Genomic DNA, 27623 nt, shown 5'->3' on the forward strand with positions numbered 1-27623 from the left:
TCCTGCAAGTGTTACTATTGAACACTGAATGGCTTTGGAGATTAGCTTTTGTTGTAGGCTTGATATTAATGAATTCAACCTGAAATCACAAGGCAAACAATGCTTATTACAGAACTTACACTGTGGTAAAGTTTTTTCAATGACAACTGAGCGTTTGAATCAAAGTAATGCAGGCTGCTCTATATGTTTCCTGTGTTGACAAAAGTTAAAATAAGAAGTGAGATCCCTATGCCCACACAAATTTGCAGTGAACATGAATCCGAGCTCCGACTTTAGGTCTAGCAGCTTTCTTCAGACTTCCATGCAAGTACAAAGGACATTTCCGTATTTCAAACTCACTTAATTGTGCACATGAGGAGCCTCCACATACACTTTGATTGGAAGTGATTCATCTGCAATGTAACATGCTAAAAGGCAAATATCAAGAGAAGAATCTAATAGAATTCTACAAATGCCTTCTAAGATATGAATATGCTCAATTCCAATCATATGCGTGTGGACTGATAACAATATTTATAAGTATCTAGCTCATAGATTGATATCGGTATTTACCACTCTGTGTGAAGAGGCATGTGTAAAGATGAACTCCATAAACCATCACTACAGTTCAAAAGATGAACATATGCAACCAATTACTATGACAGAGATACTACCTATACTATACTATACTATAAAGTGTTGTATGCAAGTATTATATTTTTAGTTGCAATGGTAAAAGAATTGTGGTAATTTTCCTCTCTCGTTAGCTAAGTACCTACATAATGGTCTCAGTTTTACCTCTGAAGTCTGCCAAATCCAAAATGCTTACTCTCTGCCTTTTACAGAAGTCTCCCCAACCCAGGTTGTCAGTATATCGGAGCACTATGGTTTTTCGGACAATCCTACAATTGAAAGGACAGGAGTTGTGTGGACCTAAATGGAGCCCCAAACCCTGAAGTGTCGAGGAACAGGGAGGCGATTGTGAGGACAGCTAGAACCTAAAGGTCATTCATTGGATGCAAGGCATGTCAGTCATTACTTCTCAGCAAATGAGCTCAGGTAGAGAGGCGTGGCACTCGGGAGACACTTCCGGCCCCGCCTACTGTCAGCTTTCCAGAGGCATCGTTCGCGCCTCCTGCACAGTCGTCATCAGAGGCGCAGTCATGGGAGGCCAGTCCTGACGTCGGCCCTCTCTGCCTTTCGCATGGTGGGGCCCCCTGAGGCACCACCACAGATAGTGTCTTGTCCCCTCAGCCTCTGGCTCCTCTGACACCCCGCCTGCCTCAACTCAGGCCCCCGTTCCCAGGGCCTCCCCTCAGCGGCAGCAACCTCAGGGGCCAGCCGCCATCTTTGTGGTTGTCACCACAGCCCAGTCAACAGTAGTTGAGGTACTGCCTGGGGCCATGTCTGCCACAGGCGATGGAGACAAGGCCCTGGGTGGCCAGGAGAGCCCCGTGGGTGCAGCCGGGGTGTGGGCTGAGGTAGTTGGAGCTGGCGACCCAGGGGTCGATGACTCTGAGCAGCACGGGGATGATGCGGTGGGCGCTGCCGGAGTTGCAGGGGGTGACATGGCAGGAGTCCCTAATGTGGCGGGGGGTGACGTAGCAGGGTCCACCGGAGCGGCATGGGGGGACGTGGCGGGGGCCGCTGGAGTGGCATTGGCTGAGCCGGAGGCGACCGCTGCAGTGGCAGGAGTTGTGGGAGGCCTTGGGGAGGAGGCAGTGGAGCAGCTGGTGGGCGGGAGCAGGCAGGAGGGCGAGGGCTCCCTGCAGGGAGGCCTGCAGCCTGTGGATGCCACCCCGTTCATCCCGGTGTGCTTCTGTTTCATGTTCCTGGACCTGGTCCACTTACTGGTGGATCTCATCTACTACATCCTCCTGCCACATTATGCTGGCCACCTGTTTGTGGGGCCCTGGCCTCACACTCACCAAGGCCCTGGTGAGCTCCCAGCGAACGTGGTTCTTCAGGTGCTGCAACAGTACATTGAGGCCTTACAGCCCACGGAGGAGTCTGAGAGTGAGGAGGAGACTGAGGAGGAGGAAGAGTCTGAGGAGGAGGACGAGACTGAGGATGAGGAGGAGACTAAGGAGGAGTCGTCTGAGGAGGAGGAAGAGTATGAGGAGGAGGAAGAGACTGAGGAGGAGGAGGAGACTAAGGAGGAGTCGTCTGAGGAGGAGGAGGAGACTGAGGAGAAAGACCAGACTGAGGAGGAGGAAGAGGAGTCTGAGGAGGAGGAAGGGGCCACCTTGGAGCCGCCCCCAGTGTAGGTGGACGAGCCCGAGGGGGCGGGAGCTGGTGAGTCCTCGGCCGGGGCGGGGCCAGGAGGGTGGGGAAGGCGCTGGGCGCGGGCGGACCGTGCGCCCTGGGCGGGTGCCGGGGGAGGCCGGCGTGGAGGCGGCCTCTCGGCAGGCGGGGGGTGGCGGCGCCAGCCCAGGGGTGAAGCCTGGGTCGGGGCCCTGAGCAAGCAAAGGCTGCATGTGCCCGCGGAGAAGCCCAAGGCCGCTCCGGCCTTTGCAGCGTTGAGAAGAAAAGCGCTGCCCTCCCCCAGCCTGTGAGAGGAGCTGTGCGTCCTCCGCGCGCTTCCTCAGCCCCCGGACGGGTGGGGGAGGCGGGCGGGAGGCAGCCTCGCGGGAGATAGAAGGGAAAGAACCAGCGCACGGTGTGCCTCGTTTCTGCTTCAGGCCCTTGGAAATGACGAGATTCATGGGAAGTTGCTCCCAGAATACTACGTACTGATACGGGAGCACTTGGTGCGCATTAAATACTCAGGGGGCTTGAGGCACTGATGAGCTTCACCACAGAATTTCTCAATGAGGCACAAGATTTTCTCAAGGAAGTTCTAACCACAGCGTACAGAATGCAGCCCACCCCAGTGGTTCTGATCCCTTCTTCTCGAGAAATAATCAGTAGCACACGGTGGTGGCTGGTTCAGTGGAAAGACAGAAATAAGGTCACTGTGAAACGAGCAAGCAGCAGAAAGGTGAGGGCCCTGGAGGTGCTGTGTCAGCCAGGAGGAAGGTGTCCAGCTCGGCTGATCTTAGTTACTCCTCTCCTCCTGCTTCCTCAAGGTAGAGTAGTGGATGTCACTCGTCATTACGAATTGGGATATTCCTTTCCTGTGAATGTCTGATCTCAAAGTCTGTATTATTCTTCACTAAAGAAACGACTAAATTTCAACATGAAAACTTTGATGATGAGGCCCAAGACACTGAAAGTTAGGACAAAAAAGAAAAGTCTGACAAAAAACAAGAAGGCCCCTAAATGCACCTGGACCCAGCAGACAGTAGTAAACCCAAGCATGCTTTGAATATTACCCAGCAATTCCTGGCACTTACCTGTTCCTGACAACTTTATTATTTTTGTAAAAAAATCTCCTTCTAAATTAAGAAAATCTTAATTTAAAAGTTCAGTTTTACCTACCTAGAATGTTAATAAATTATGCATATATCTAGTAATATAAAATAGAGTGTTTTCTGAAATATCCCTCATGGCTACTCATTTGTTCTTGTGAGGTCCTTTGTCCTCTGTGTGTAATATTACTAACACATGGTAAATGTATCAGTACGCGAGACCAATATTTGTTTAGAAAAAGTCAGCAGGAGCTGAGCAGCTAAAGTGGACTGAGCACCACTTGGACTTTCATTACTGGGCCATGGAAATATAGTCCCTTGTACTAACTAGGAGACAATGCCTCTTAGAATATGACGACATACAGGTAGCAAATGTTAACAATTTCAAGTAGGACCACATTTATGATGGATACCTAAATATTCATTCACTTGTACATTTTTGGATTTTATGTGAACACAGAAACTTAGTCATGCTGTGGTTATTGTTTATCACTGCACTGGTAATTAAGTCTTAAGATAGATCATGTCTTTCAGTTTATTTAAAAGATAAACTAACATTTTTCCTTGTCTTTTCTTTTTTGCGTTTTCACAGCTGTGTATTTCATAATTTATAACAGCCTCTTTCTCTTATCATAGATGCGGAAACCGAGGGTCCGGAGCAGTAAGGAGGAACCTCCCGTGGCATGAGCACAGGCCTTTAAGGTGGATTGATTCATGTACATCCCAGTATGGCCTCTCAAGCTAAAGAAAAGGCATTTATGGAGTTAGGCAAGCAGGACAAGTTTGGTATAGTCACGAGATCTAACCCACTGGTTCCACCGGCATCCTATGGGAAAGGAATATGGAGTCAAAGGACATTTCCATTTGTTCACCTTTTGAAAGTAACAGGCTACCACTGCCTATCGGTGGAGAAATGCTGATGAAGGGAAAGATTACCGTTACAAGACAGAAGTCCTTGAGGTGGCCACAGGAGATGGCAGTTCCCGTGCCCTGCTGTCAGAATACTTTCCAAAAGGGCACTTGTAATGATGCAATTCCTCTGCTCCAAAATTCTTCACGGCTCTCCACCGCCTACTACATGAACCCAACGTTCAAGACTGGCAAGTAAGCCCAGCTCCAACCAAACCTTCCAGCCTTGTTATCCCTCAGCAATTCCCCATGTGTATCCTCTGTGAAAGCCAACGCAAGCTACTCACTGTACCTTCATACTCTGTCTTCTCATCTCCAGGACTTTGCTGGCACCCTCTGCCCTCAGTTCTGCCTTCTGAAAGCCTCATGCTTCAGTGCCTTCCCTGATGTCCTAGCAGAAAGTAACCCCTCACTGCCCCAGCGCCTACAGCACTATGCAGTTCTTAAGGCCTGTACAAAAAACTATCAACAGTTAGCATTCATAGTTTCAGATTATAAAGGACATGTGTATGTTCTCATTTAGCCTCCTAATTAACACTGTCTTATCTAATAAAATGTTGAGTTTGAGGATGTGTCTTATGTCTCCCACTAAATGATCTGCTCTCTGAGGTCAAGCACTAGGCCTTAGTCCTCTTTGTATCTCACAAGAGGCACAAAGCCAGTGCTCACTAAATGGTGTAGCGATATGAAATGATGCTGGATCTTCCTCTGAGCGCTTAGTGTATCTCAATGCAGCAAACATGTTTCTGAAAGTTAAAAAGCATCCTGAATTTATGTAAGTGAATCTTGCAGACATTCTCCTCAGAAACTGTCAGTTTTAAAGAGGCCTGTCTGTCATCCCCTGGGGTGCATTGAGTTTCCACCCCCTTATATGGCCAGGTGCTGGGGCAGATGTGTGTTCTAAGGCAGGGCATGTGATACGCCCTAGCATGCCACATGCCGAGGGCTATATACAGTGTATATGGAATTGCAGCGTTAGCCAAGTTCTACTACATTAAGGGTTATTAACACTAAGAGAGTGAATGTGGGAAAGGCAGGAACAGAATACTCATAGCATCTGATACCTGTAATAATAACTAGTATGCATATAGCACTTAACATGTGCGGGAATAATGCTGAAATTTTTTCCATGTATTATCTCATTTTCCCTTACAAAGCCCCTGTGAACAGCTACTATCCATATCCTCAGTTATAGGTGTGGAAACGAAGGCACTTGGAGGTTGTGTGACTTGTCCAAATCACACAGGTGGCAAGATGCTGGATTGAGATTTGGAATCACTGCCAGCTGTTCTCTGGCTCTATATTGCCTCACACGATATTATGCAAGATTATGTACGTTCCAGGCACTCCAATCTATATCACTGTGTCCTCACAACACTTCCGTGTGATAAGCTGAGCAAAGATTATGTGGCCATTTTGCAGAGGAATTAACTAAAGCCCAGCAAAGGGAAGTGGCTTGTTTGAAGCCATATGCTTGTTTGACCACAGGCTCCTTACTTCACCCGGAGTAAGCACCCCGCTAGACAGTACCACCTCAACTATTGCAAGGAAAACAAGTCGGCCTCGTACCCATTAAGGCTGGGCCATTTTGACCCTTCCTTCTTCTGACAGCAAATGCATGTAGTTAATGTGTGTCAAGCACCCAGAGTGATGCCCAGCAAATAGTGAGCACTCGGTAAATGACAGCTCCCTCTTGTCTTTCTCTGTCTCAGTGCCTGGACAGCTCGCCCTGCCCACCATCCATCAAGGCTCTCTTCTGGACCCTAATTGAACAGGTCAGCCTGACTGGCCCTTGTTAACAATGAGGGATGAGGTTACAGAGTGAAACTGAGATTGGTAAATGAGAAGGCTAGGTTCCCTCAGTTGAGTGGCATGGCAATGGCAGAAACGAAAGTTCAGAAGCAGGGTCAAATAGAGGTGACCAGTGCTGGAAAGTTTCTGCCCACTGGAGTCCTAGACTAACATCACCAATGCAACTGAGAGTCACCCACTCCCCTCAGAGCCTAGCCCAGCTCTGGCCCATGGAAACAGCAGGTGAGGTGGACTGAAATGGGCCATGGAGGCAGTTGCATAGAATCTTGAAACCATAACTTCCTAGAGGAAAAGAAATGTTGCCCATTACAATACAGCCTCTGTGGCTGGAGTTGTGTGACTAGGCTTGGCTGCTGGCAAGACATGTGGTCTTCTGTAACAGAGTAGATCCAACTTCTGTTTAACGAGTCCAACTTTGCAATTATGTTCCTTCTCCTTATCCTGGGAAAACATCAGACACTGAATACAATCACATCACACTAAAGGGGGTAGCAAGTTTACTGAAATACCTTATTGAAATGAACATGAGACCCATAACCGTGTGCTGAATTATCCACAGTTCTCAAAATGTCAATAGGAATACCGTGCTGAAAATGTCAGAAAATATAACTATTGAAAACAAAAGTATAGCTTAATCCTGGCAACCCACAAGTATTTGCCTATAACATATTGGAAAGTGTTAGCAGTGAGGTTCTGCTTTTCACAAGTGTCAAACCATCTTAGCACTTTCAAAGTGACAGTCAAGGTAGTTTCATATACATTTTGGGCGCTTTTCCCATTGCTTCTCTTTGTTGGCCTCTTTCCAGACACCTGTGCCGGATTTTATCTGTAGCACCTGCTGAAGATCTTTGGGAAGAAGAACTAACAGTGCCTAAGCTCTAAGTCAATTTCATTGGGGAGGAGAGGAGAGGAAAGGAGAGGAGAGAAGGTCGATGAAGGTCTGTGGCTGAGGTGTCTGTCCACTGAGCTTCCCTTGCAAAGGCTATATAGACAGACCACTGTACGTTGTCATGTCCTATGTCATAGCTTGAATCTTCCATCTCTCGGTATTTCTGAGTCCCCTATGCCAGCCCCCCAAAAAGACACAATCTCAATAATCCAGTTTAGGTGGGCAATGCCAAAATGGCAGGTTTCCTTGGAATTTTTTTTCCACTAACCTGCTTAGACACATTCCAAGATGAACTTCTGGTAGTCACAGATGCCGGCACAGATGGAGAAAGGAATACTCACGTGTAAAAGCACTCCATAATTCTGGTATGCAGGTTCTCCAAAGCTGCACCTGAGGGACTGCTGCCACAGGGTGAGATGGGTGGGTGGAAAGGACAGGCCTGTTCAGCAGCAGCAGTAGGCAGGCCACCTCAGAAGCCAAAGAGACACCCTTGTGTTTGCCAATGATGGCCCCACTGCCACACCCATCTCCCTATTTCTAAGGCAACATTTAGGGTGTGACCAGGGGGGAGGGGATGGGACGGGATGGAATGGAAGGGAAGAGGAGGGAACGGAAGGGAACAGAAGGGAATGGAACCTTGATACCACTGTCAATCCTTTCTCTAGGGGTTCCTACACAAAGCAAGGTGGTCGAAGACCAGATGAAAAAAGCACGTCTTGCCCTTGAGGAATGTTGCTGTTAGTAACCACTGAGGGGAGGTAGAAGGAAAGGCAGGAGCACCAGGGGGGTCACCCTCCCAGTATTTGGCAAGAGTCGGGGTAGCGCACTGGGAAATAACATTCTCCATCATTTGGGCAATGTGATGATGACACAGTAGAGTGCAAGGCATGTGTGGTGGGTCTGGGTTCTTCAGGCTCCAGCACTAGTTCACTGTGTGGCTCTGGGCAAGTAAGTTTACAAAGTTTCCTTATCTACAAAATACAGTTTTAAGTCACTCATTCCACCTGCCTCTTTCAAAGCATGACAGAAGAGCATGCAGTATGCTTTGGTTTCTTATAATTGTTGAAACCACCAAAACTCTTTGGACATTTTTTTCATCTTAAAATCAATGAGATTAAAGTTGGTGGTGTGAGAGGTGAGAAAGAGGCTTCTTCCTAAAGTCACATATAATATGAAAATATAATTAATACAACTAATCCTGAAAGAGCAACAGGAAAGAGGACTGTGCAAGACTGCATACAACTGGAGACAAGAGCAGACATCACAGAACAGGGTAACATACTAAACCTGTGGCCCGGCGGGACCCAAGCCCTTCCCCTACCCCCACTCACTGGTGGGAGGAAGAGAAATGAAGTGGGGAGGGAGTGAAGGCCTGGGACTGCTCATTATCTAAATCTGGAGATCTGCTCCGGGAGCACAAACGTACATTTCATGTTGCTTGCATGATACTCTCGTGATGAGGGTGTTGGAAAGCTAAGACAGGCAGAATTCCAGGAAAGTGTCACATTCCAGCTGCTTGTGGAAAGCAGGGATCCATATCCAGCTGCTCTGGGACAAAAGAAAGGTGGGCAGTCTGAGAGACTTCCTAACATGGAAGCCCTTAGCCAGAGGGCTGCTAAAGGGGCAAGGATTGCACAGAGCTTACTCCTCAGGAGAAAGGACAGGTAGACAAAATTGTCCTAGTGCACTCTGCCCAGCAGGTTGGGAGCTTTCACGATCTTCAGGTGCTCCAGCTCCCTGGCTGGCTACACAGCTCCAAGGACCCCCTTCATGATACACAGACTACTGTGCCTTTCTCCTAGCCAGCCTCACCTGGATAGCAAACCGGCAAACCCTACCCTGGCATTAGGCCAGACAGTAGGAATATCTGTCTACAGCAACTACAAACGCAAGGCATAGCAGCTTACACCTGTGGACTCGGCCCACTGGTTCAGGCAGTGGAGACAGGCATAGTAGCCAGGAAGCAGGAAACAGCTCTTTCCTCCTCCCAGGCACCAATACCACTCCCCTACAAATCCCGACATTGCTTCAGGGGCAGAGCAGCTCCAGATAGTAGAGCTTCTGGACAGTAGAGGGCACCATATACAAATATGAAACACCAAAGGAACTGGGTTCAGAGTAAAATTATTAATACAACTCCTGAGAAAGAATTAAATGACATCAACCTCATGAATCTTCCTGAAAGGGAGATCAAAATAAAAATCATTAACATGCCCATGGAGTTACAGAAAGATATTCGAGAATGCAGGAATCAATTCGGGTTGGAGATCCAATCGTTGAAGAGCACAATGGAGGGTGTTAAAACCAGACTGGGTATGGTGGAGGAGACGATAAATGAAATAGAAACTAGAGAAGAGGAACACAAAGAAGCTGCAGCGTAGAAAAAAGTATCTCCAAGAATGAAAGAAATTTGAGAGAACTGTGTGACCAATCCAAACAGAACAATATTTGCATTATAGGGGTACCAGAAGAAGAAGAGAGAGGAAAGGGGATAGAAGTGTCTTTGAGGAGGTAATTGCTAAAAACTTCCCCAATCTGGGGAAGGAGATAGTCTCTCAGACCATGGAGATACACAGATCTCCCAACACAAGGGACCCAAGGAAGACAATACCAAGACATGTAGTAACTAAAATTGCAAAACTCAAGGATAGGGACAGACTATTAAAAGCAGCCTGGGAGAGAAATATGATCACATATAAAGGAAAGCCCATCAGGCTATCATCAGACTTCTCAACAGAAACCATAAAGCCAGAAGGGAGTGGCATGATGTATTTAATGCAATGAAGCAGAAGGGCCTGGAACCAAGATTACTCCATCCAGCAAGATTATCATTTAAATTTGAAGGAGGGATTAAACAATTTCCAGATAATCAAAAGGTGAGAGAATTTACCTCTCACAAACCATCTCTACAGTGTATTTTGGAGGGATTGCTATAGATGGAAGTGTTCCTAAGGCTTAATAGCTGTCAACAGAGGTAATAAAACCACAGTAAATAAAGTAGAACAGCTAATTACTAAGCAAATACAAATTAAATTAACTATCCCCATGGTCAATCAAGAGATAGACAAAGAGGACAGAATATGATAACTAATATATAAAGAATGGAGGAGGAAGAAAAAGGAGGAGAAAAAAAAAGAACCTTTAGATTGTATTTGTAATAGCATATTAAGTGAGTTAAGTTAGACTCTAAGATAGTAAGGAACTTAACCTTGAACATTTGGTAACCATGAATCTAAGGCCTGCAATGGCAATAAGTACATACCTATCGATAATCACCCTAAATGTAAATGGGCTGAGTGCACCAATCAAAAGACATAGACTCACTGAATGGATAAAAAAACAAGACCCATCTATATGCTGCCTACAAGACACTTACTTTAAACCCAAAGACATACAGAGACTAAAAGGGAAGGGATGGAAAAAGATATTTCATGCAACTAATAGGGAGAAAAAAGCAGGACTTCCAGTACTTGTATGAGACAAAATTGACTTCAAAACAAAGAAAGTCACAAGAGACAAAGAAGGACATTACATAATTATAAAGGGGTAATCCCAACAAGAAGACATAACCATTATAAATATCTATGCACCCAATACAGGAGTACCTACATATGTGAAATAAATACTGAAAGAATTAAAAGGGGAAATAGAATGCAATGCATTCATCCTAGGAGACTTCAACACTCCACTCACTCTGAAGGAAAGATCAACCATATAGAAAATGGGTAAGGAGACAGAGGTACTGAACAATACATTAGAACAGATGGACCTAAAAGACATCTGCAGAACTCTACACTCAAAAGCAGGAGCATATGCATTCTTCTCAAGTGCACATGGAACATTTTCAAGAATAGATCATATACTGGGCCACAAAAAGAGTCTCGGTAAATTCAAAAAGATTGAAATTGTACCAACCAGTTTCTCAGACCACAGAGGTATGAAAGTAGAAATAAATTACACAAATAAAATGAAAAATCCAACAAACACATGGAAGCTTCACAACATGCTACGAAATGACCAATAGATCAATGACCAAATAAAAAACAGAGATCAAGCAATACATGGAGAGTAATGACAGCAATAACTCAACACCACAAAATCTGTGGGATGCAGCATAAGGCAGTGCTAAGAGGGAAGTATATAGCAATACAGGCCTACCTCAGAAAAGAAGAACAATCCCATATGAGCAGTCTGAAGTCCAAATTAATGAAACTAGAGAAAGAAGAACAAATGAGGCCCAAAGTCAGTTGAAGGAGGGACATACTAAAGATGAGAGCATAAATAAATAAAATTGAGAAGAATAAAATAGAAAGAATCAATGAAAGCAAAGGTGGTTCTTCAGAAAATAAACAAAATAGATAAACCCCTAGCCAGACTTATGAAGAAAAAAAGAAAGAGTCTACTCACATAAACAGAATCAGAAATGAGAAAGGAAAAATCACTACAGACACCACAGAAGTACAGAAAATTTTTAGAGAATACTATGAAAAAGTATACACTAAAAAACTGGATAACCTAGAAGAAATGGACAACTTTCTAGAAAAATACAACCTTCCAAGGCTGACCCAGAAAGAAACAGAAAATCTGAACAGACCAATTACCAGCAACGAAATCAAACTGGTAATCAAAAACCTACCTAAGAACAAAATCCATGGACCAGATGGCTTCACCGCTGAAATTTTTTTCTGTATCATTAATCTACAATTACAGAAAGAACATTATGTTTACTAGGTTCCCACCTTCATCAAGTCCCCCCCCCCCACATACCCCTTCACAGTCATGGTCCATCTGCATAGTAAGATGCTTTAAAATCACTACTTGTCTTCTCAGTGTTGCACAGCCCTCCCCATGCCCCCCATGCACTATACATGCTAATCGTAATGCCCTCTTCCTTTTACCCCACCCTTATCCCTCCCTTCCCACCCATCGTCCCCAGTCCCTTTCCCTTTGGTAACTATTAGTCCATTCTTGGGTTCTGTGATTCTGCTGCTGTTTTGTTCCTTCAGTTTTCCTTTGTTCTTATACTCCACATATGAGTGAAATCATTTGGTACTTGTCCTTCTCCGCCTGGCTTATTTCACTGAGCATAATACTCTCTAGCTCCATCCATGTTGTTGCAAATGGTAGGATCTGTTTTTTTCTTATGGCTGCGTAATATTCCATTGTATATATGTACCACATCTTCTTTATCCATTCATCTACTGATGAACATTTAGGTTGCTTCCATATCTTGACTATTGTAAATAGTGCAGAGATAAACATAGGGGTGCATCTGTCTTTTTCAAACTGGAGTGCTGCATTCTTAGGGGAAATTCCTAGAAGTGGAATTCCAGGGTCAAATGGCATTTCTATTTTGATTCATTTCTATTTTGATTCAAACATTTAGTGAAGACCTAATACTCATCCTCCTTAAAGTTTTCCAAAGAGTAGAAGAAGAGGGAATACTTTCTAACTCATTCTATGAGGCCAGCATCACTCTAATACCAAAACCAGGCAGAGACACCAAAAAAAAAAGAAAATTACAGAGCAATATCCCTGATGAACATAGAGGCAAAAATACTCAACAAAATAATATTAGCAAACCAAATACAAAAATACACCAAAAAGATCACCCATCATGATCGAGTAGGATTTATTCAACAGATGCAAGGATGTTACAGCATTCAAAAATCCATCTACATCATGCACCACATCAATGAAAAGAAGGACAAAAACCACAGGATCATCTCTATAGATGCTGAAAAAGCATTTGACAAAATTCAACATCCATTCATGATAAAAACTGTCAAAAAAATGGGTAGAGAGGGCAAATACCTCAACATAATAAAGGCCATATATGACAAACCCACAGTTAACATTATACCTAACAGCGAGAAGCTGAAAGCTTTTCCTTTAAGATTGGGAACAAGACAAGTATGCCCACTCTCCCATTTCTATTCAACATAGTACTGGAGGTCGTAGCCATGGCAGTCAGACAAATCAAAGAAATACAAAGCATCCAGATTGGTAAAGAACAAGTCAGAATGTCACTATTTGCAGATGACATGATATTGTACATAAAAAACCCTAAAGACTCCACTCCAAAACTACTAGAAATATCTGAATACAGCAACGTTGCAGGATACAAAATTAACACACAGAAATCTGTTGCTTTCCTATACACTAATGATGAGCTAGCAGAAAGAGAAATCAGGAAAACAATTCCATTCACAATTGCAGCAAAAAGAATAAAATACCCAGGAATAAACCTAACCAAGGAAGTGAAAGACCTATACCTTGAAAACTACAAGAGACTCCTAAGAGAAATTAAAGAGGACAGTAAGAAATGGAAATTCATCCCATGTCGTTGGCTAGAAAGAATTAACATTGTCGAAATGGCCATCCTGCCTCAAGCAATCTACAGATTTAATGCAATCCCTATCAAAATACCAACAGCATTCTTCAACGAACTGGAACAAATAGTTCTAAAATTCATATGGGATCACAAAAGACCCTGAAGAGCCAAAGCAATCCTGAGAAGGAAGAATAAAGCAGGGGGGGAATCTCGCTTCCCAACTTCAAGTTGAACTACAAAGCCACAGTAATCAAGACAATTTGGTACTGGCACAAGAACAGACCCACAGATCAGAGGAACAGAATAGAGAGTCCAGACATTAATCCAAACATATGCAGTCAATTAATATACGATAAAGGAGCCATGGATATACAATGGGGAAATAACAGCCTCTTCAACAGCTGGTGTTCACAAAACTGGACACCTACGTGTCAGAAAATGAAATGGGATCATTGCCCAACCCCATACACAAAAGTAAACTCAAAATGGATCAAAGACCTGAATGTAAGTCATGGTCTTAGGAAAAAACATAGGCAAGAACCTCTTGGACATAAACATGAGCAAATTCTTCATGAACATATCCCCCCAGGCAAGGGAAACAAAAGCAAAATGAACAAGTGGGACTATATGAAGCTGAAAAGCTTCTGCACAGAAAGGGACATCATCAATAGAACAAAAAGACATCCTACAGTATGGGAGAATATATTCATAAATGACATATCCGATAAAGAATTGACATGCAAAATATATAAAGATCTCAAGCACCTCAACAAACAAAAAGCAGATAATCCAACTAAAAAATGGTCAGAGGATGTGAACAGACACTTCTCCAAAGAAGAAATTCAGATGGCCAATGGGTACATGAAAAGATGCTCCACATCACTCATCATCAGAGAAATGCAAATAAAAACCACAATGAGATATCACCTCACACAAGTAAGTATGGCCACCATCCCAAAGACAAACAACACATGTTGGCAAGGATGTGGAGAAAGGGGAACCCTCCTACACTGCTGTTGGCTATGTAAATTAGTTTAACCATTGTGGAAAGCAGTTTGGAGGTTCCTCAAAAAACTCAAAATAGAAATACCATTTGACAACAGGAATTCCACTTCTAGGAATTTACCCTAAGAATGCAGGATCCCAGTTTTAAAAAGACATATGCACCCGTATGTTTATCGCAGCACTATTTACAATAGCCAAGAAATGGAAGCAACATAAATGTCCATCAATAGATGAATGGATAAAGAAGGTGTGGTACATACACACAAGGAAATATTATTCAGCCAGAAGAATAAAACAAATCCTACCATTTGCAACAGCATGGATGGAGCTAGAGGGGATTATGCTCAGTGAAATAAGCCAGTCAGAGAAAGACAAGTATCAAATGATTTTGCTCACATGTGGAGTAGAAGAACAAGAAAAAAACTGAAGGAACAAAATAGCAGCAGACTGACAGAACCCAAGAATGGACTAACAGTTACCAAAGGGAAAGGGACTGGGGAGGATGGGTGGTAAGGGAGGGATAAAGGGGGGGTAAAGAGCATTATGATTAGCATACATAATATAGTTGGGGGGGCACGAGGAAGGCAGTATAGCGCAGAGAAGACAAGTAGTGACTCTATACCATCTTACTACGCTGATGAACAGTGACTGTAATGGGGTATGTGGTGGGGCCTTGATGGTAGGGGTAGTCTAGTAAGCATAATGTCACTCATGTAACTGTAGATTAATGACACCAAAATTTTAAAAGAATGAAAGTCATATGCACCTCTATTTTTATTGCTGCAGTATTTACATTATCCAAGATATGGAAGCAACCTAAGTGTCCATCAGTAGATGAATGGATAAAGAAGAGGTGGTACATGTACACAATGCAATACTATTCAGCCATAATAAAGAAACAAATCCTACCATTTGCAACAACATGGATGGTGCTAGAGGGGATTGTGCTCAGTGGAATAAGCCAGGTGGAGAAAGACAAGTACCAAATGATTTCCCTTATTTGTGGAGTATAACAATGAAGCAAAACTCAAGTAACAAAACAGCAGCAGACTCACAGACTCTAAGAAGGGACTAGTGGTTACCATAAGGGGAGGGGTGGGGGAGGGTGAACGGAGAGGGAGGGAAGGAGAGTGGGATTGAGGGGTATTATGACGAGTACACATGGTGTGTGGGAGATCATGGGGAAGACAGTGTAGCATAGAGAAGACAAGTAGTGACTCTGTGGCATCCTACTACACTGATGGACCATAACTGCAATGGGGTATGGAGGGGGAGGACTCGATAATATGCGGGAATGTAGTAACCACATAGTTTTTCCTGTGAAACTTTCATAAGAGTGTATATCAATGAGAACTTAATAAAAAAACAAGAGGTGGTGGTCAGAGTGTGGAATGCTTGAAACTGGGACTTTTGGAAGTGATATAGATTTTCATTGAGAAAGGTTTGGCACTCCGGACACAGTGCTGGCAGTGAGTGGCTGAGGTAGGGTAGATGGCAGATTATAGGAAGTGAGGAAGCCAAGAATTGAGTGTTGAACAGAAGCTGTTAAAGATGTGAGGTGGAGATGAAGAGTAATGAGGTTGCCAGGCAGTCCTGAGCGTGCTTGTGATCACAGATTTGTTGGGAACTCAGTCAGACCATTTTCAGTAGTTCTGGCTTCTTCAGTTATGGACAAGGAAAAGGAACACTGTGTGGTTCAAACACTGGTTGGGGCTTTGCCTAGTGGATATGATAGACGATGGAGAGGAAGAAGGGAGTGGAGTGACTTCAACAAGGGGGTGTGTATTGGTTTCCTTTTGCTGCTGTAACAAATTACCACGAACTTAGCGGCTTACAAACAGCACAAATTCATTATCTCACAGTTCTGGAGACCGTATGTCCAAGGTCTGACAGGGCTGAACTCAAGAAGTCAGAAGCTCTGCCTTCCTTAGGGACACTTGGGGGAGAGAATCAATTTCCTCGCCTTCTCTAGTTTCTAGAAGCTTCCTGCATTCATTGGCCCATATACCCAGTCTCCATCTTCAGAGCCAGCAACATTGGAACAAGTCTTTTTCACGTTGTCATCTCTCTGGTTCCCCCTCCTAACTTCTTCTTTGCCTTTCAAGGACCTCCACGATTGCACAGGGCTCATCTGCATAAACCAGGATAATCTCCCTACCCGAGGTCGGCTGATTAGCAACTCTAATTCCATCTGCAAACCTAATTCTCCTTTTCTTTGTAACTTAATACATTCATGGGGTTCCAGGATTTCGAATGTGGACATCCTTTGGGGAGGGAGTGGCTATTCTACTGCCTATCACAGTGTGGTTATAACGACAGTGGATGAACTGTCAACTGGGTAAGGAGGCAAATGGAGAAAACAGTTGGAAGATGAAGAGTGAGAAAGTGGTGGGGTCAGTGGATTGGACAAGTAATCTGATGGGACTAAAGAACTGTAGCACCAGAGTGTAAGTTTTCAAAATGGTGCAGTGTCTGGGGATGGAGAGGGCTAGTGTAGAATCATGTCCCTGATGTAGAAAAGAGTAGACGAGGAAGTCACAGAACAGAAAGTCGAGGGGGTGGCATAGGTGGTCCATGAGGATGTTCAAGTCAGCAAGAATAATAACCAAGCTTCAGTTTAGGGAGGCCTACTGGGCCTAGAGGAAAATGCCTAAACCCCACAAGCTAGGCCAGCCTATGAGTGGAAAGGGGCCTTTGGTGGTGCCAGCTCACCCAGGACCAGGGCCCGGCAGGGCTGCAGTGTCTGCTCAGCAGGTAGGGTGGAGCCCTGACTCCACCCCACTGCCAGGGGCTGGGCTCCAGATCACAGGCCTGTGCAGTGACCCACTGCAGACACGGGGGCCAGGCCAAGTCTCCAGAGGTCAGCACTCCTGATGGTCTCCTGCCCCACCCATGGTGCCACAAACGACAGGAGATGCTGAGCTTGAGCACCCTGTACTCTTTACCCTGGGGCTTTTGGCTCCTGTAGGGAGATGGCTCCCCTGTGTGGGTGCTTCTGTTCAGTGAGCACCCACAGCCCAGACTGGCTGTGACACGGTGGACTAGGAGGCCAGTGGCACATCAAGTCACTCCCTGTGGAGGGTGGGGGCAGGGCAGGGTCTCACCTGGCAGGTGCAAGTCCTGCTTGTACCCAGCATCCCACCTGGCCACGAGAGCAGAAACCTCACAGGAGGCCATGGAGAGCATCCAAAGAGAGAGGGGAAGAGGGTCGAGAAGGCCCCTTGCAGCCAGCCAAGCCCTAGGCAGGCAGAAGAGAAACACCACTGATGGTGACAGTGACGCCAAAGCTGTCGTGATTCCGTCCACAAACGCCTACCTGTGCAAAGACACCATGGGCGATACAAACTTGAGGGAGGTCTGGGCACTCCCCATCAAAGGCCTGTGCTTTTGTAAGGGACCTGAACAATGTCACACATATCACTGTACTTCAGGAAAGCCTTTGGGGGGTGCATGAGGAGGGGGAGCAGATACAGGAAGGAAGGCTTCCTGGAGGTGGTGAGTAAGCAGGTGGTGAGGCCCGGCTATAAAGAAAAGTTCTGGGCTGGTCTTTGGGGAGGTCCCCCCTGCCATGCCCAACAGTAAACCAAACCTCTTCTGGTTGTTGTGGCCTTGGGTCCTTCCCTCTGTCCCACCCTGACCCTCATGACAGGTCTACAAAGAGAAAGGACTTGGCACGTTGGTTGACTGACAGAGAGTGGGGTGGGCAGTGAGAAAAGAGTACCTTTTCCTAAGGAAATCTGACATCCTGGCTTGTACCAACTTCCCGGCTTGGAGATCAGAAGTCACAGGTGGATGACTGGAGATGGAGGCTGGGAACGAACCGCACACCAGAGACAGGCAGTATGATGCCTGGATGGGTTTGTACCCCCTGGGAAGGCTCAGGCGAACAACTGAGGTCCTGAAGACTGTCCCAAGGACTTCTGGGCCACAGACTTGCCATGAAGAGGGCCTCAGTGTCGGAGCTGGGAGGAGACACTCCCTCAGTTTTGCTTCCTGTATTTCCCAAAGGCACACCTGGCTCAGCTTTTTCCTCTCTCCTTTCTTTGCTGGTGCCAGTGAGTTTTCCCATCCAGGGACTTGGAGCCAACTCCAGACACCTAGGGATATAGCTTGCTTCCACTGCAAAATCTCCTCCAGTGTCCTCTTCACTCCTGTCACTTCACAGGCATAGTGTTTCATTGGCATGACAGACTTCCCCATGCAAGTCCAGAGCCCAATCCTGCGTCCCTGCACAAACAAAAGGCGCCAAGTGCATACTTCTTTACCAGAGACTTCATGATTGATAGCAGTCCTCATGCTGTGTTTCAGCTCTGCTGATAAGTGCAGGGGACAACTGGGGAGGATATGACTGAGCATTAATAGAGTCTTGGCAAGTCTATCAGAGCACAGGCACTGGGTGCAGCTGGGAGGGCCTGGCCTCCAGGGGTCTTAGCCATCTCCTTCAGAGATGCACATGAGTGATGGTCAGGGAGGCACTGGGATGGGGACCAGAGACCGTTCTGCCACCTTTGGGTTTCATGTGTCAGATAAAAACCGGTACAAATGATGGTTCCAGTGGGGTGCAGCATGGGTACACCGGAAGGTGCTGAAGAAATTTGGTACATGTGTAAACACATGATTTAATGAATAATGGTGATCAGTTTGGGCAGGAGGTAAAGAGGATGGGAGGCCACTGTGCTAAGTGAGTATGGAGGGGAATGCTGGCACAGAGAAAGATGTGTTCATATAGGAGGTGGAAGGCCTTCTTAGTACTAACTCCTAGTAGTAACAATTATTCTCAGTAGTAATTATTGCCTCAATCAGCTTTCAAGGCCCATCTGCTGCTCTGCCCATGCTGGAGCCATTTCATTCTTTGGAAAGGTGCATACACACACACACACACACGCACACACACACACACACATCCCTTCCACTGTTCATGCTGCTTCCTTTGCCTGCAGTTACCCTCCTCTTTCCCCTGTCCTTGTCATCCTTCATTGCTGAAATAAATCACTTCAAAATCCATGTGAAATGCCACCTGTTGATCACCCTTCAAGGCACCAACCCACTTCCCTCCTCCCCCAGACCCCCAGTCAATCATTCTCTTTCCCGTGCACCCATAACACTTTGTGCTCATCCCTGTTTAGTGCTTGACACCTGTGGCATCATTGTCCAAGTGCCCGTCTTTGCTCTAGACCGTGAGCTAGGACAAGCCATGGGTCTTAAAAATCTGTGAGGGGAACAGCACAACTCCTGTTGTGGGCGATCAGTAGATGCCTGGTGAATGATGAATGACGTGTATCTCCAGGGTATGTCCTGCAGCTTCATGACTCAACAGATGTTATGAATATTGCTAGCTTGTTGCTTACTTGAGGAGTCACTGCTGTTTTTTCTCTACATTATGTTTCTCTTTCTGTATGAGTTTTAGGAAGGGCAGAGTGCATTGGACTAGATTTTTCCTAACAGGTCCATAGAACTATTTCCAGGCTTCTCATCTCTGATCATAAGAGGTAGGGAAACTTCCTGATGAATTGGAAGTAGTGAATTCATGAATAAAATGCTTACTTATGAATAAAATACATATCCTTGCTAACTAGACTTGAAGATAGTAAAATATCACAGAGAGAAGTTGCAGAAGCCACTACAAAGGCCCACACATGCCTGGGCTTTTCAAAAGTGGACATTTGTTATGAAGTATTTTGACAATGGTTTGTCTGAGCTCCTTGAACTGCTCTGTGTCCAATCCATATTGAGTGTCACAGAGATTTGGCTCTAATCTGTAGTGGTTTATTGTTAACTTGGAGTGAGAAGTACGGCACTTAGAGGCAGTGTGCACTCCAAATGACAGATCACCTTTCATTGCGTGGACTAAGGCACTGCTTTAGCATCAGACCCTGCATTGGTTCTCCTGTCTCTCATGTGTGTATCAGCCACTAGTGACTCAGCTCAGAAATGGCCAGTCAAAATAATCGCCAACATTTCATAGGCACGGTTTTTCACTGGCAGCTTCCTAACGAGCTCACCCACGGGATGCCAAGTAGCAGAGCTAAGGACTTCCCTCAAGAGATTTGAGAGATGTGGTCAGATAACCAATTAGTATTTTTACGTACTTTGGGAGAACGCTGAGTCCCGAGACCTGCCTGAGATTGTCCTGGTAAGACTTGCACTAACCAAGCATCTCAGAAATTTCATACTTGTTGCTCTAGTAATTGGCAGTAACAGGACTGAGCAGACCAGGACTCAGAGGTAGGTAAATGCTGAGTTTGATGTGGCTCAAGAAGCGGTAACTATGAACAGTCTTCAAGGAACTAGTCTGGGGAGAACACTTTTGAAGAAGTTGAAAAAAACAGTTACTGCTGTAACCTGAAGTGCATTCTGCTAAGATGTGTTACAACCGGTGGTGATAAAAATATGCATGCAGCAGAACAAGGGTTAGTGAACAAGTCCACAGAACTTGTGAAGATAAGTAAGGTATTTAACTCTTATGATTATTCATTATATTATTTATTGGCAGTCACACCGCAGGCAATGTTTGAATCCCTCATGTGTTATTGAACCAAAAGTGCCCATGGGGAACTTCATTCACTCGCATGAACTTAACCCCCCAGTTCTGTGACATTTTGTCAGAAATAAAAGCTGGATATCCTGATTTTCCCTACCAGACAGCAATGATATGGCTCCACAGCGGTGAAGGGGTGTGTGTGTGTGTGTATGTGTGTGTCTGTGTTTGGTGGTGTATGTGTGTGTGGTGTGTGGTGTATGTGTATGATTTTTGAGCTCGAGGTGGAGATTAAATTACTTTTGACTGAGAAAATCTCCTGCAAGTGTTACTATTGAACACTGAATGGCTTTGGAGATTAGCTTTTGTTGTAGGCTTGATATTAATGAATTCAACCTGAAATCACAAGGCAAACAATGCTTATTACAGAACTTACACTGTGGTAAAGTCATTTCAATGACAACTGACAGTGTTTGAATCAAAGTAATGCAGGCTACTCTATATGTTTCTGTGCAGACAAAAGTTAAAATAAGAAGTGTGATCCCTATGCGCACACAAATTTGCAGTGAACATGAATCCAAGCTCAGACTTTAGATCTAGCAGCTTTCTTCAGACTTCCATGCAAGTATAAAGGACACTTCGGTATTTCAAACCCACTTAATTGTGCAGATGAGGAGCTTCCACATACACTTCAACTGGCAGTGATTCATCTGCAATGTAACATGCTAAAAGGCAAATATCAAGAGAAGAATCTAATAGAATTCTACAAATGCTTTCTAAGATATGAATATGCTCAATTCCAATCATATATGTGTGGACTGATAACAATATTTAGAAGTATCTAGCTCATAGATTGATATCGGCATTTGCCACTCTCTGCGCGAAGAGGCATTTGTAAAGATGAACTCCATAAACCATCACTATAGATCAAAAGATGAACATATGCTATTGATTTTGATGATAGAGAATGCTAACTTTGAACCCCAATTAAGCAAAATGTTATTCTCCCGAAAGAATTCCATTCTTCTTATTAATAGACCTATACTATAAAGAGTTGTATGCAAGTATTATATTTTTAGTTGCAATGGTAAAAAATTTGTGGTAATTTTTCTCTCTTGTTAGGTAAGTACCTACATAATGGTCTCGGTTTTACCTCTGAACTCTGCCAAATCCAAAATGCTTACTGTTTGCCCTTTACAGAAGTCTCCCCAACCCAGGTTGTCAGTATATTGGAGCACTATAGTTTTTTGGAGAATCCTACAATTGAAAGGACAGGAGTTGTGTGGACCTAAATGGAGCCCAAAACCCTGAAGTGTCAAGGAACAGGAAGGTGATTGTGAGGAATCCTGGAACCTAAAAGTAGTTGATTGGATGCAGGGCATGTCAGTCATTACGTCTCAGCAAATGAGCTCAGGAAGAGGGGTGTGGCCCTCGGGAGACACTTCCGGCCCCGCCTCCCGTCAGCTTTCCAGAGGCATCGATCGCGCCTCCTGCACAGTCGTCGTCAGAGGCGCAGCCTTGGGAGGCCAGTCCTGACGTCGACCCTCTCTGCCTTTCGCGTGGTGTGGCCTCCTGAGGCACCACCACAGATAGTGTCTTGTCCCCTCAGCCTCTGGCTCCTCTGACACCCCGCCTGCCTCAAGTCAGGCCCCGTGCCCAGGGCCTCCCCTCAGCAGCAGCTACCTCAGGGGCCACCCGCCATCTTTGTGGTTGTCACCACAGCCCAGTCAACAGTGGTTGAGGTACTGCCTGGGGCCATGTCTGCCACAGGCGATGGAGACAAGGCCCTGGGTGGCCAGGAGAGCCCCGTGGGTGCGGCCGGGGTGTGGGCTGAGGAAGTTGGAGCTGGCGACCCAGGGGTCGTTGACTCTGAGCCGCACGGGGATGATGCGGCGGGCGCCACAGGAGTGGTGGGGGGTGACATGGCAGGAGTCCCCGATGTGGAGGGGGATGATGCGTTGGCGTCCGCTATAGTGGCGGGGGTTGTGGGAGGCCTTGGGGAGGAGGTGGTGAGCGGGAGCGGGCAGGAGGGCTCAGACATCCGGCAGGCTGAGGAGCACCAGGGCTCCCTGCAGGGAGCCCCGCAGCCTGTGGATGACTCCCTGTTCCTCGGGGTGTGCTACTTCTTTGTGCTCCTGGAGCTGGTCGACTCGATCGTGGAACTCATGTCAAACGACATGCGCCTGCAGCACCACGTTGGCAGCCTGCTGGTGGGGCAGTGGCCTCACCCTCACCAAGGCCCTGGTGAGCTCCCGCCGGCCCTGGTGAGTCAGATGGTACAACAGTACATTGAGGTCTTGCGGCCTGCGGAGGAGTCTGAGGAGGAGGAGGAGACTGAGGAGGATGGCCACCTTGGAGCCGCCCGCGGAGCCGGCGGGGGAGCCCGAGGGGGCGGGAGCTGGTGAGTCCTCGGCCGGGGCGGGGCCCGGAGGGTGGGGAAGGCGCTGGGCGCGCGCGGACCATGCGCCCTGGGCGGGTGCCTGGGGAGGCCGGCGTGGAGGCGGCCTCTCGGCAGGCCGGGGATGGCGGCGCCAGCTCGGGGGTGAAGCCTGGGTCGGGGCCCTGAGCAAGCAAAGGCTGCATGTGCCCGCGGAGAAGCCCAAGGCCGCTCCGGCCTTTGCAGCGTTGAGAAGAAAAGCGCTGCCCTCCCCCAGCCTGTGAGAGGAGCTGTGCGTCCTCCGCGCGCTTCCTCAGCCCCCGGACGGGTGGGGGAGGCGGGCGGGAGGCAGCCTCGCGGGAGATAGAAGGGAAAGAACCAGCGCACGGTGTGCCTCGTTTCTGCTTCAGGCCCTTGGAAATGACGAGATTCATGGGAAGTTGCTCCCAGAATACTACGTACTGATACGGGAGCACTTGGTGCGCATTAAATACTCAGGGGGCTTGAGGCACTGATGAGCTTCACCACAGAATTTGTCAATGAGGCACAAGATTTTCTCAAGGAAGTTCTAACCACAGCGTACAGAATGCAGCCCACCCCAGTGGTTCTGATCCCTTCTTCTCGAGAAATAATCAGTAGCACACGGTGGTGGCTGGTTCAGTGGAAAGACAGAAGTAAGGTCACTGTGAAACGAGCAAGCAGCAGAAAGGTGAGGGCCCTGGAGGTGCTGTGTCAGCCAGGAGGAAGGTGTCCAGCTCGGCTGATCTTAGTTACTCCTCTCCTCCTGCTTCCTCAAGGTAGAGTAGTGGATGTCACTCGTCATTACGAATTGGGATATTCCTTTCCTGTGAATGTCTGATCTCAAAGTCTGTATTATTCTTCACTAAAGAAACGACTAAATTTCAACATGAAAACTTTGATGATGAGGCCCAAGACACTGAAAGTTAGGACAAAAAAGAAAAGTCTGACAAAAAACAAGAAGGCCCCTAAATGCACCTGGACCCAGCAGAGAGTAGGAAACCCAGGCATGCTTTGAATATTACCCAGCAATTCCTGGCATTTACCTGTTACTGACAACTTCATTATTTTTGTAAAAACCTCTTACTAAATTAAGAAAATCATAATTTAAAAGTTCAGTTTTACCTACCTAGAATGTTAATGAATTATGCATATATCTAGTAATATAAAATAGAGTGTTTTCTGAAATATCCCTCATGGCTACTCATTTGTTCTTGTGAGGTCCTTTGTCCTCTGTGTGTAATATTACTAACACATGGTAAATGTATCAGTACGCGAGACCAATATTTGTTTAGAATAAGTCAGCAGAAGCTGAGCAGCTAAAGTGGGCTGAGCACCACTTGGACTTTCATTACTGGGCCATGGAAATATAGTCCCTTGTACTAACTAGGAGACGATGCCTCTTAAAATATGACGACATACAGGTAGCAAATGTTAGCAATTTCAAGTAGGACCACATTTAATGACGGATACCTAAATATTCATTCACTTGTACATTTTTGGATTTTATGTGAACACAGAAACTTAGGCTGTGGTTATTGTTTATCACTGCATTGGTAATTACGTCTTAAGACAGATCATGTCTTTCAGTTTATTTAAAAGATAAACTAACATTTTTCCTTGTCTTTTCTTTTTTGCATTTTCACAGCTGTGTATTTCATAATTTATAACAGCCTCTTTCTCTTATCATAGATGCGGAAACCGAGGGTCCGGGAGAGCAAGGGAGAACCTCCCGTGGCATGAGCACAGGCCTTTAAGGTGGATTGATTCATGTACATCCTAGTATGGCCTCTCAAGCTAAAGAAAAGGCATTTATGGAGTTAGGCAAGCGGGACAAGTTTGGTAGTCATGAGATCTAACCCACCGGTTCCACCAGCATCCTATGGGAAAGGAAAATGGAGTCAAAGGACATTTCCATTTGTTCGCCTTTTGAAAGTAACAGGCTACCACTGCCTATCGGTGGCGAAATGCTGATGAAGAGAAAGATTACCGTTACAAGATAGAAGTCCTTGAAGTGGCCACAGGAGATGGCAATTCCCATGCCCTGCTGTCAGAGTGCTTTCCAAAAGGGCACTTGTGATGATGCAATTCCTCTGCTCCAAAATTCTTCATGGCTCTCCACCGCCTACTACATGAACCCAACGTTCAAGACTGGCATGTAAGCCCAGCTCCAACCAAACCTTCCAGCCTTGTTATCCCTCAGCAATTCCCCATGTGTATCCTCTGTGAAAGCCAACGCAAGCTACTCACTGTACCTTCATACTCTGTGTTCTCATCTCCAGGGCTTTGCTGGCACCCTCTGCCCTCAGTTCTGCCTTCTGAAATCCTCGTGCTTCAGTGCCTTCCCTGATGTCCTATCAAAAAGTAACCCCTCACTGCCCCAGCACCTACAGCACTATACAGTTCTTAAGGCCTGTACATAAACTATCAACAGTTAGCATTCATAGTTTCAGATTATAAAGGACATGTGTATATTCTCATTTAGCCTCCTAATTAACACTGTCTTATCTAATAAAATGTTGAGTTTGAGGATGTGTCTTATCTCTCCCACTAAATGATCTGCTCTCTGAGGTCAAGCACTAGGCCTTAGTCCTCTTTGTATCTCACAAGAGGCACAAAGCCAGTGCTCACTAAATGGTGTAGCGATATGAAATGATGCTGGATCTTCCTCTGAGCGCAAGTGTATCTCAATGCAGCAAACATGTTTCTGAAAGTTAAAAAGCATCCTGAATTTATGTAAGTGAATCTTGCAGACATTCTCCTCAGAAACTGTCAGTTTTTTAAAGAGGCCTGTCTGTCATCCCCTGGGGTGCATTGAGTTTCCACCCCCTTATATGGCCAGGTGCTGGGGCAGATATGTGTTCTAAGGCAGGGCATGTGATACACCCTAGCATGCCACATGCCGAGGGCTATATACAGTGTATATGGAATTGCAGCGTTAGCCAAGTTCTACTACATTAAGGGTTATTAACACTGAGAGAGTGCATGTGGGAAAGGCAGGAACATAATACTCATAGCATCTAATACCTGTAGTAATAAATAGTATGCATATAGCACTTTCCATGTGCCGCAATTATGCTGAAATATTTTCGATGTATTATCTCATTTTCCCTTACAAAGCCCCTGTGAACAGGTACTATACATATCCACAGTTATAGGTGGGGAAACTAAGGCACTTGGAGGTTGTGTGACTTGTCCACATCACACAGGTGACAAGGTACTGGTATGAGATTTGGAATCACTGCCAGATGTTCTCTGTCTCTATATTGTATTGCCTCACACGATATTATGCAAGATTATATACTTTCCAGGCACTCCAATCTATATCACTGTGTCCTCACAACACTTCCGTGTGATAAGCTGAGCAAAGATTATGTGGCCATTTTGCAGAGGAATTAACTAAAGCCCAGCAAAGGGAAGTGGCTTGTTTGAAGCCATATGCTTGTTTGACCACAGGCTCCTTACTTCACCCGGAGTAAGCACCCCGCTAGACAGTACCACCTCAACTATTGCAAGGAAAACAAGTCGGCCTCGCACCCCTTAAGGCTGGGCCATTTTGACCCTTCCTTCTTCTGACAGCAAATGCATGTAGTTAATGTGTGTCAAGCACCCAGAGTGATGCCCAGCAAATAGTGAGCACTCGGTAAATGACAGCTCCCTCTTGTCTTTCTCTGTCTCAGTGCCTGGACAGCTCGCCCTGCCCACCATCCATCAAGGCTCTCTTCTGGACCCTAATTGAACAGGTCAGCCTGACTGGCCCTTGTTAACAATGAGGGATGAGGTTACAGAGTGAAACTGAGATTGGTAAATGAGAAGGCTAGGTTCCCTCAGTTGAGTGGCATGGCAATGGCAGAAACGAAAGTTCAGAAGCAGGGTCAAATAGAGGTGACCAGTGCTGGAAAGTTTCTGCCCACTGGAGTCCTAGACTAACATCACCAATGCAACTGAGAGTCACCCACTCCCCTCAGAGCCTAGCCCAGCTCTGGCCCATGGAAACAGCAGGTGAGGTGGAGTGAAATGGGCCACGGAGGCAGTTGCATAGAATCTTGAAACCACAACTTCCTAGAGGAAAAGAAATGTTGCCCATTACAATACAGCCTCTGTGGCTGGTGTTGTGTGACTAGGCTTGGCTGCTGGCAAGACATGTGGTCTTCTGTAACAGAGTAGATCCAACTTCTGTTTAATGAGTCCAACTTTCCAATTATGTTCCTTCTCATTATCCTGGGAAAACATCAGACTCTGAATACAATCACATCAGTAAAGGGGATAGCAAGTTTACTGAAATACCTTTTTTAAATGAACATGAGACCCATAACCGTATGCTGAATTATCTACAGTTCTTGTCAAATATCAATAGAAATACTGTGCTTAAAATGTCAGAAAACATAATTACTGAAAACAAAAGTATAGGTTAGTCCTGGCAACCCAGAAGTATATGCCTATAACATATTGGTAAGTGTTAGCAGTGAGGT

General features: G+C 45.7%; 1 protein-coding gene across 1 annotated transcript; it reads left to right on the forward strand.

Moving 5' to 3' along the window:
• The first annotated feature begins 1004 nt into the window (after positions 1–1004).
• Positions 1005–4806, forward strand: LOC140847361 (uncharacterized). The gene is made up of 3 exons (XM_073227527.1): positions 1005–1149; positions 1234–2274; positions 3966–4806. Exons 1-2 carry the CDS (start codon positions 1005–1007, stop codon positions 2244–2246), a joined length of 1158 nt encoding a protein of 385 aa, XP_073083628.1. The 3' UTR covers positions 2247–2274; positions 3966–4806.
• The last annotated feature ends 22817 nt before the right edge of the window (positions 4807–27623 follow it).

Source organism: Manis javanica, chromosome X, assembly GCF_040802235.1.
Source record: "Manis javanica isolate MJ-LG chromosome X, MJ_LKY, whole genome shotgun sequence".
Taxonomy (NCBI): domain Eukaryota; kingdom Metazoa; phylum Chordata; class Mammalia; order Pholidota; family Manidae; genus Manis; species Manis javanica.

Coding starts and splice junctions, on each gene's coding strand:
- LOC140847361 (XM_073227527.1), top strand. CDS start 1,005: ATGTCAGTCATTACTTCTCAGCAAATGAGCTCAGGTAGAGAGGCGTGG. Junction 1,150..1,233: donor CAGAGGCGCAGTCATGGGAG/GCCAGTCCTGAC, acceptor TTGTCCCCTCAG/CCTCTGGCTCCTCTGACACC.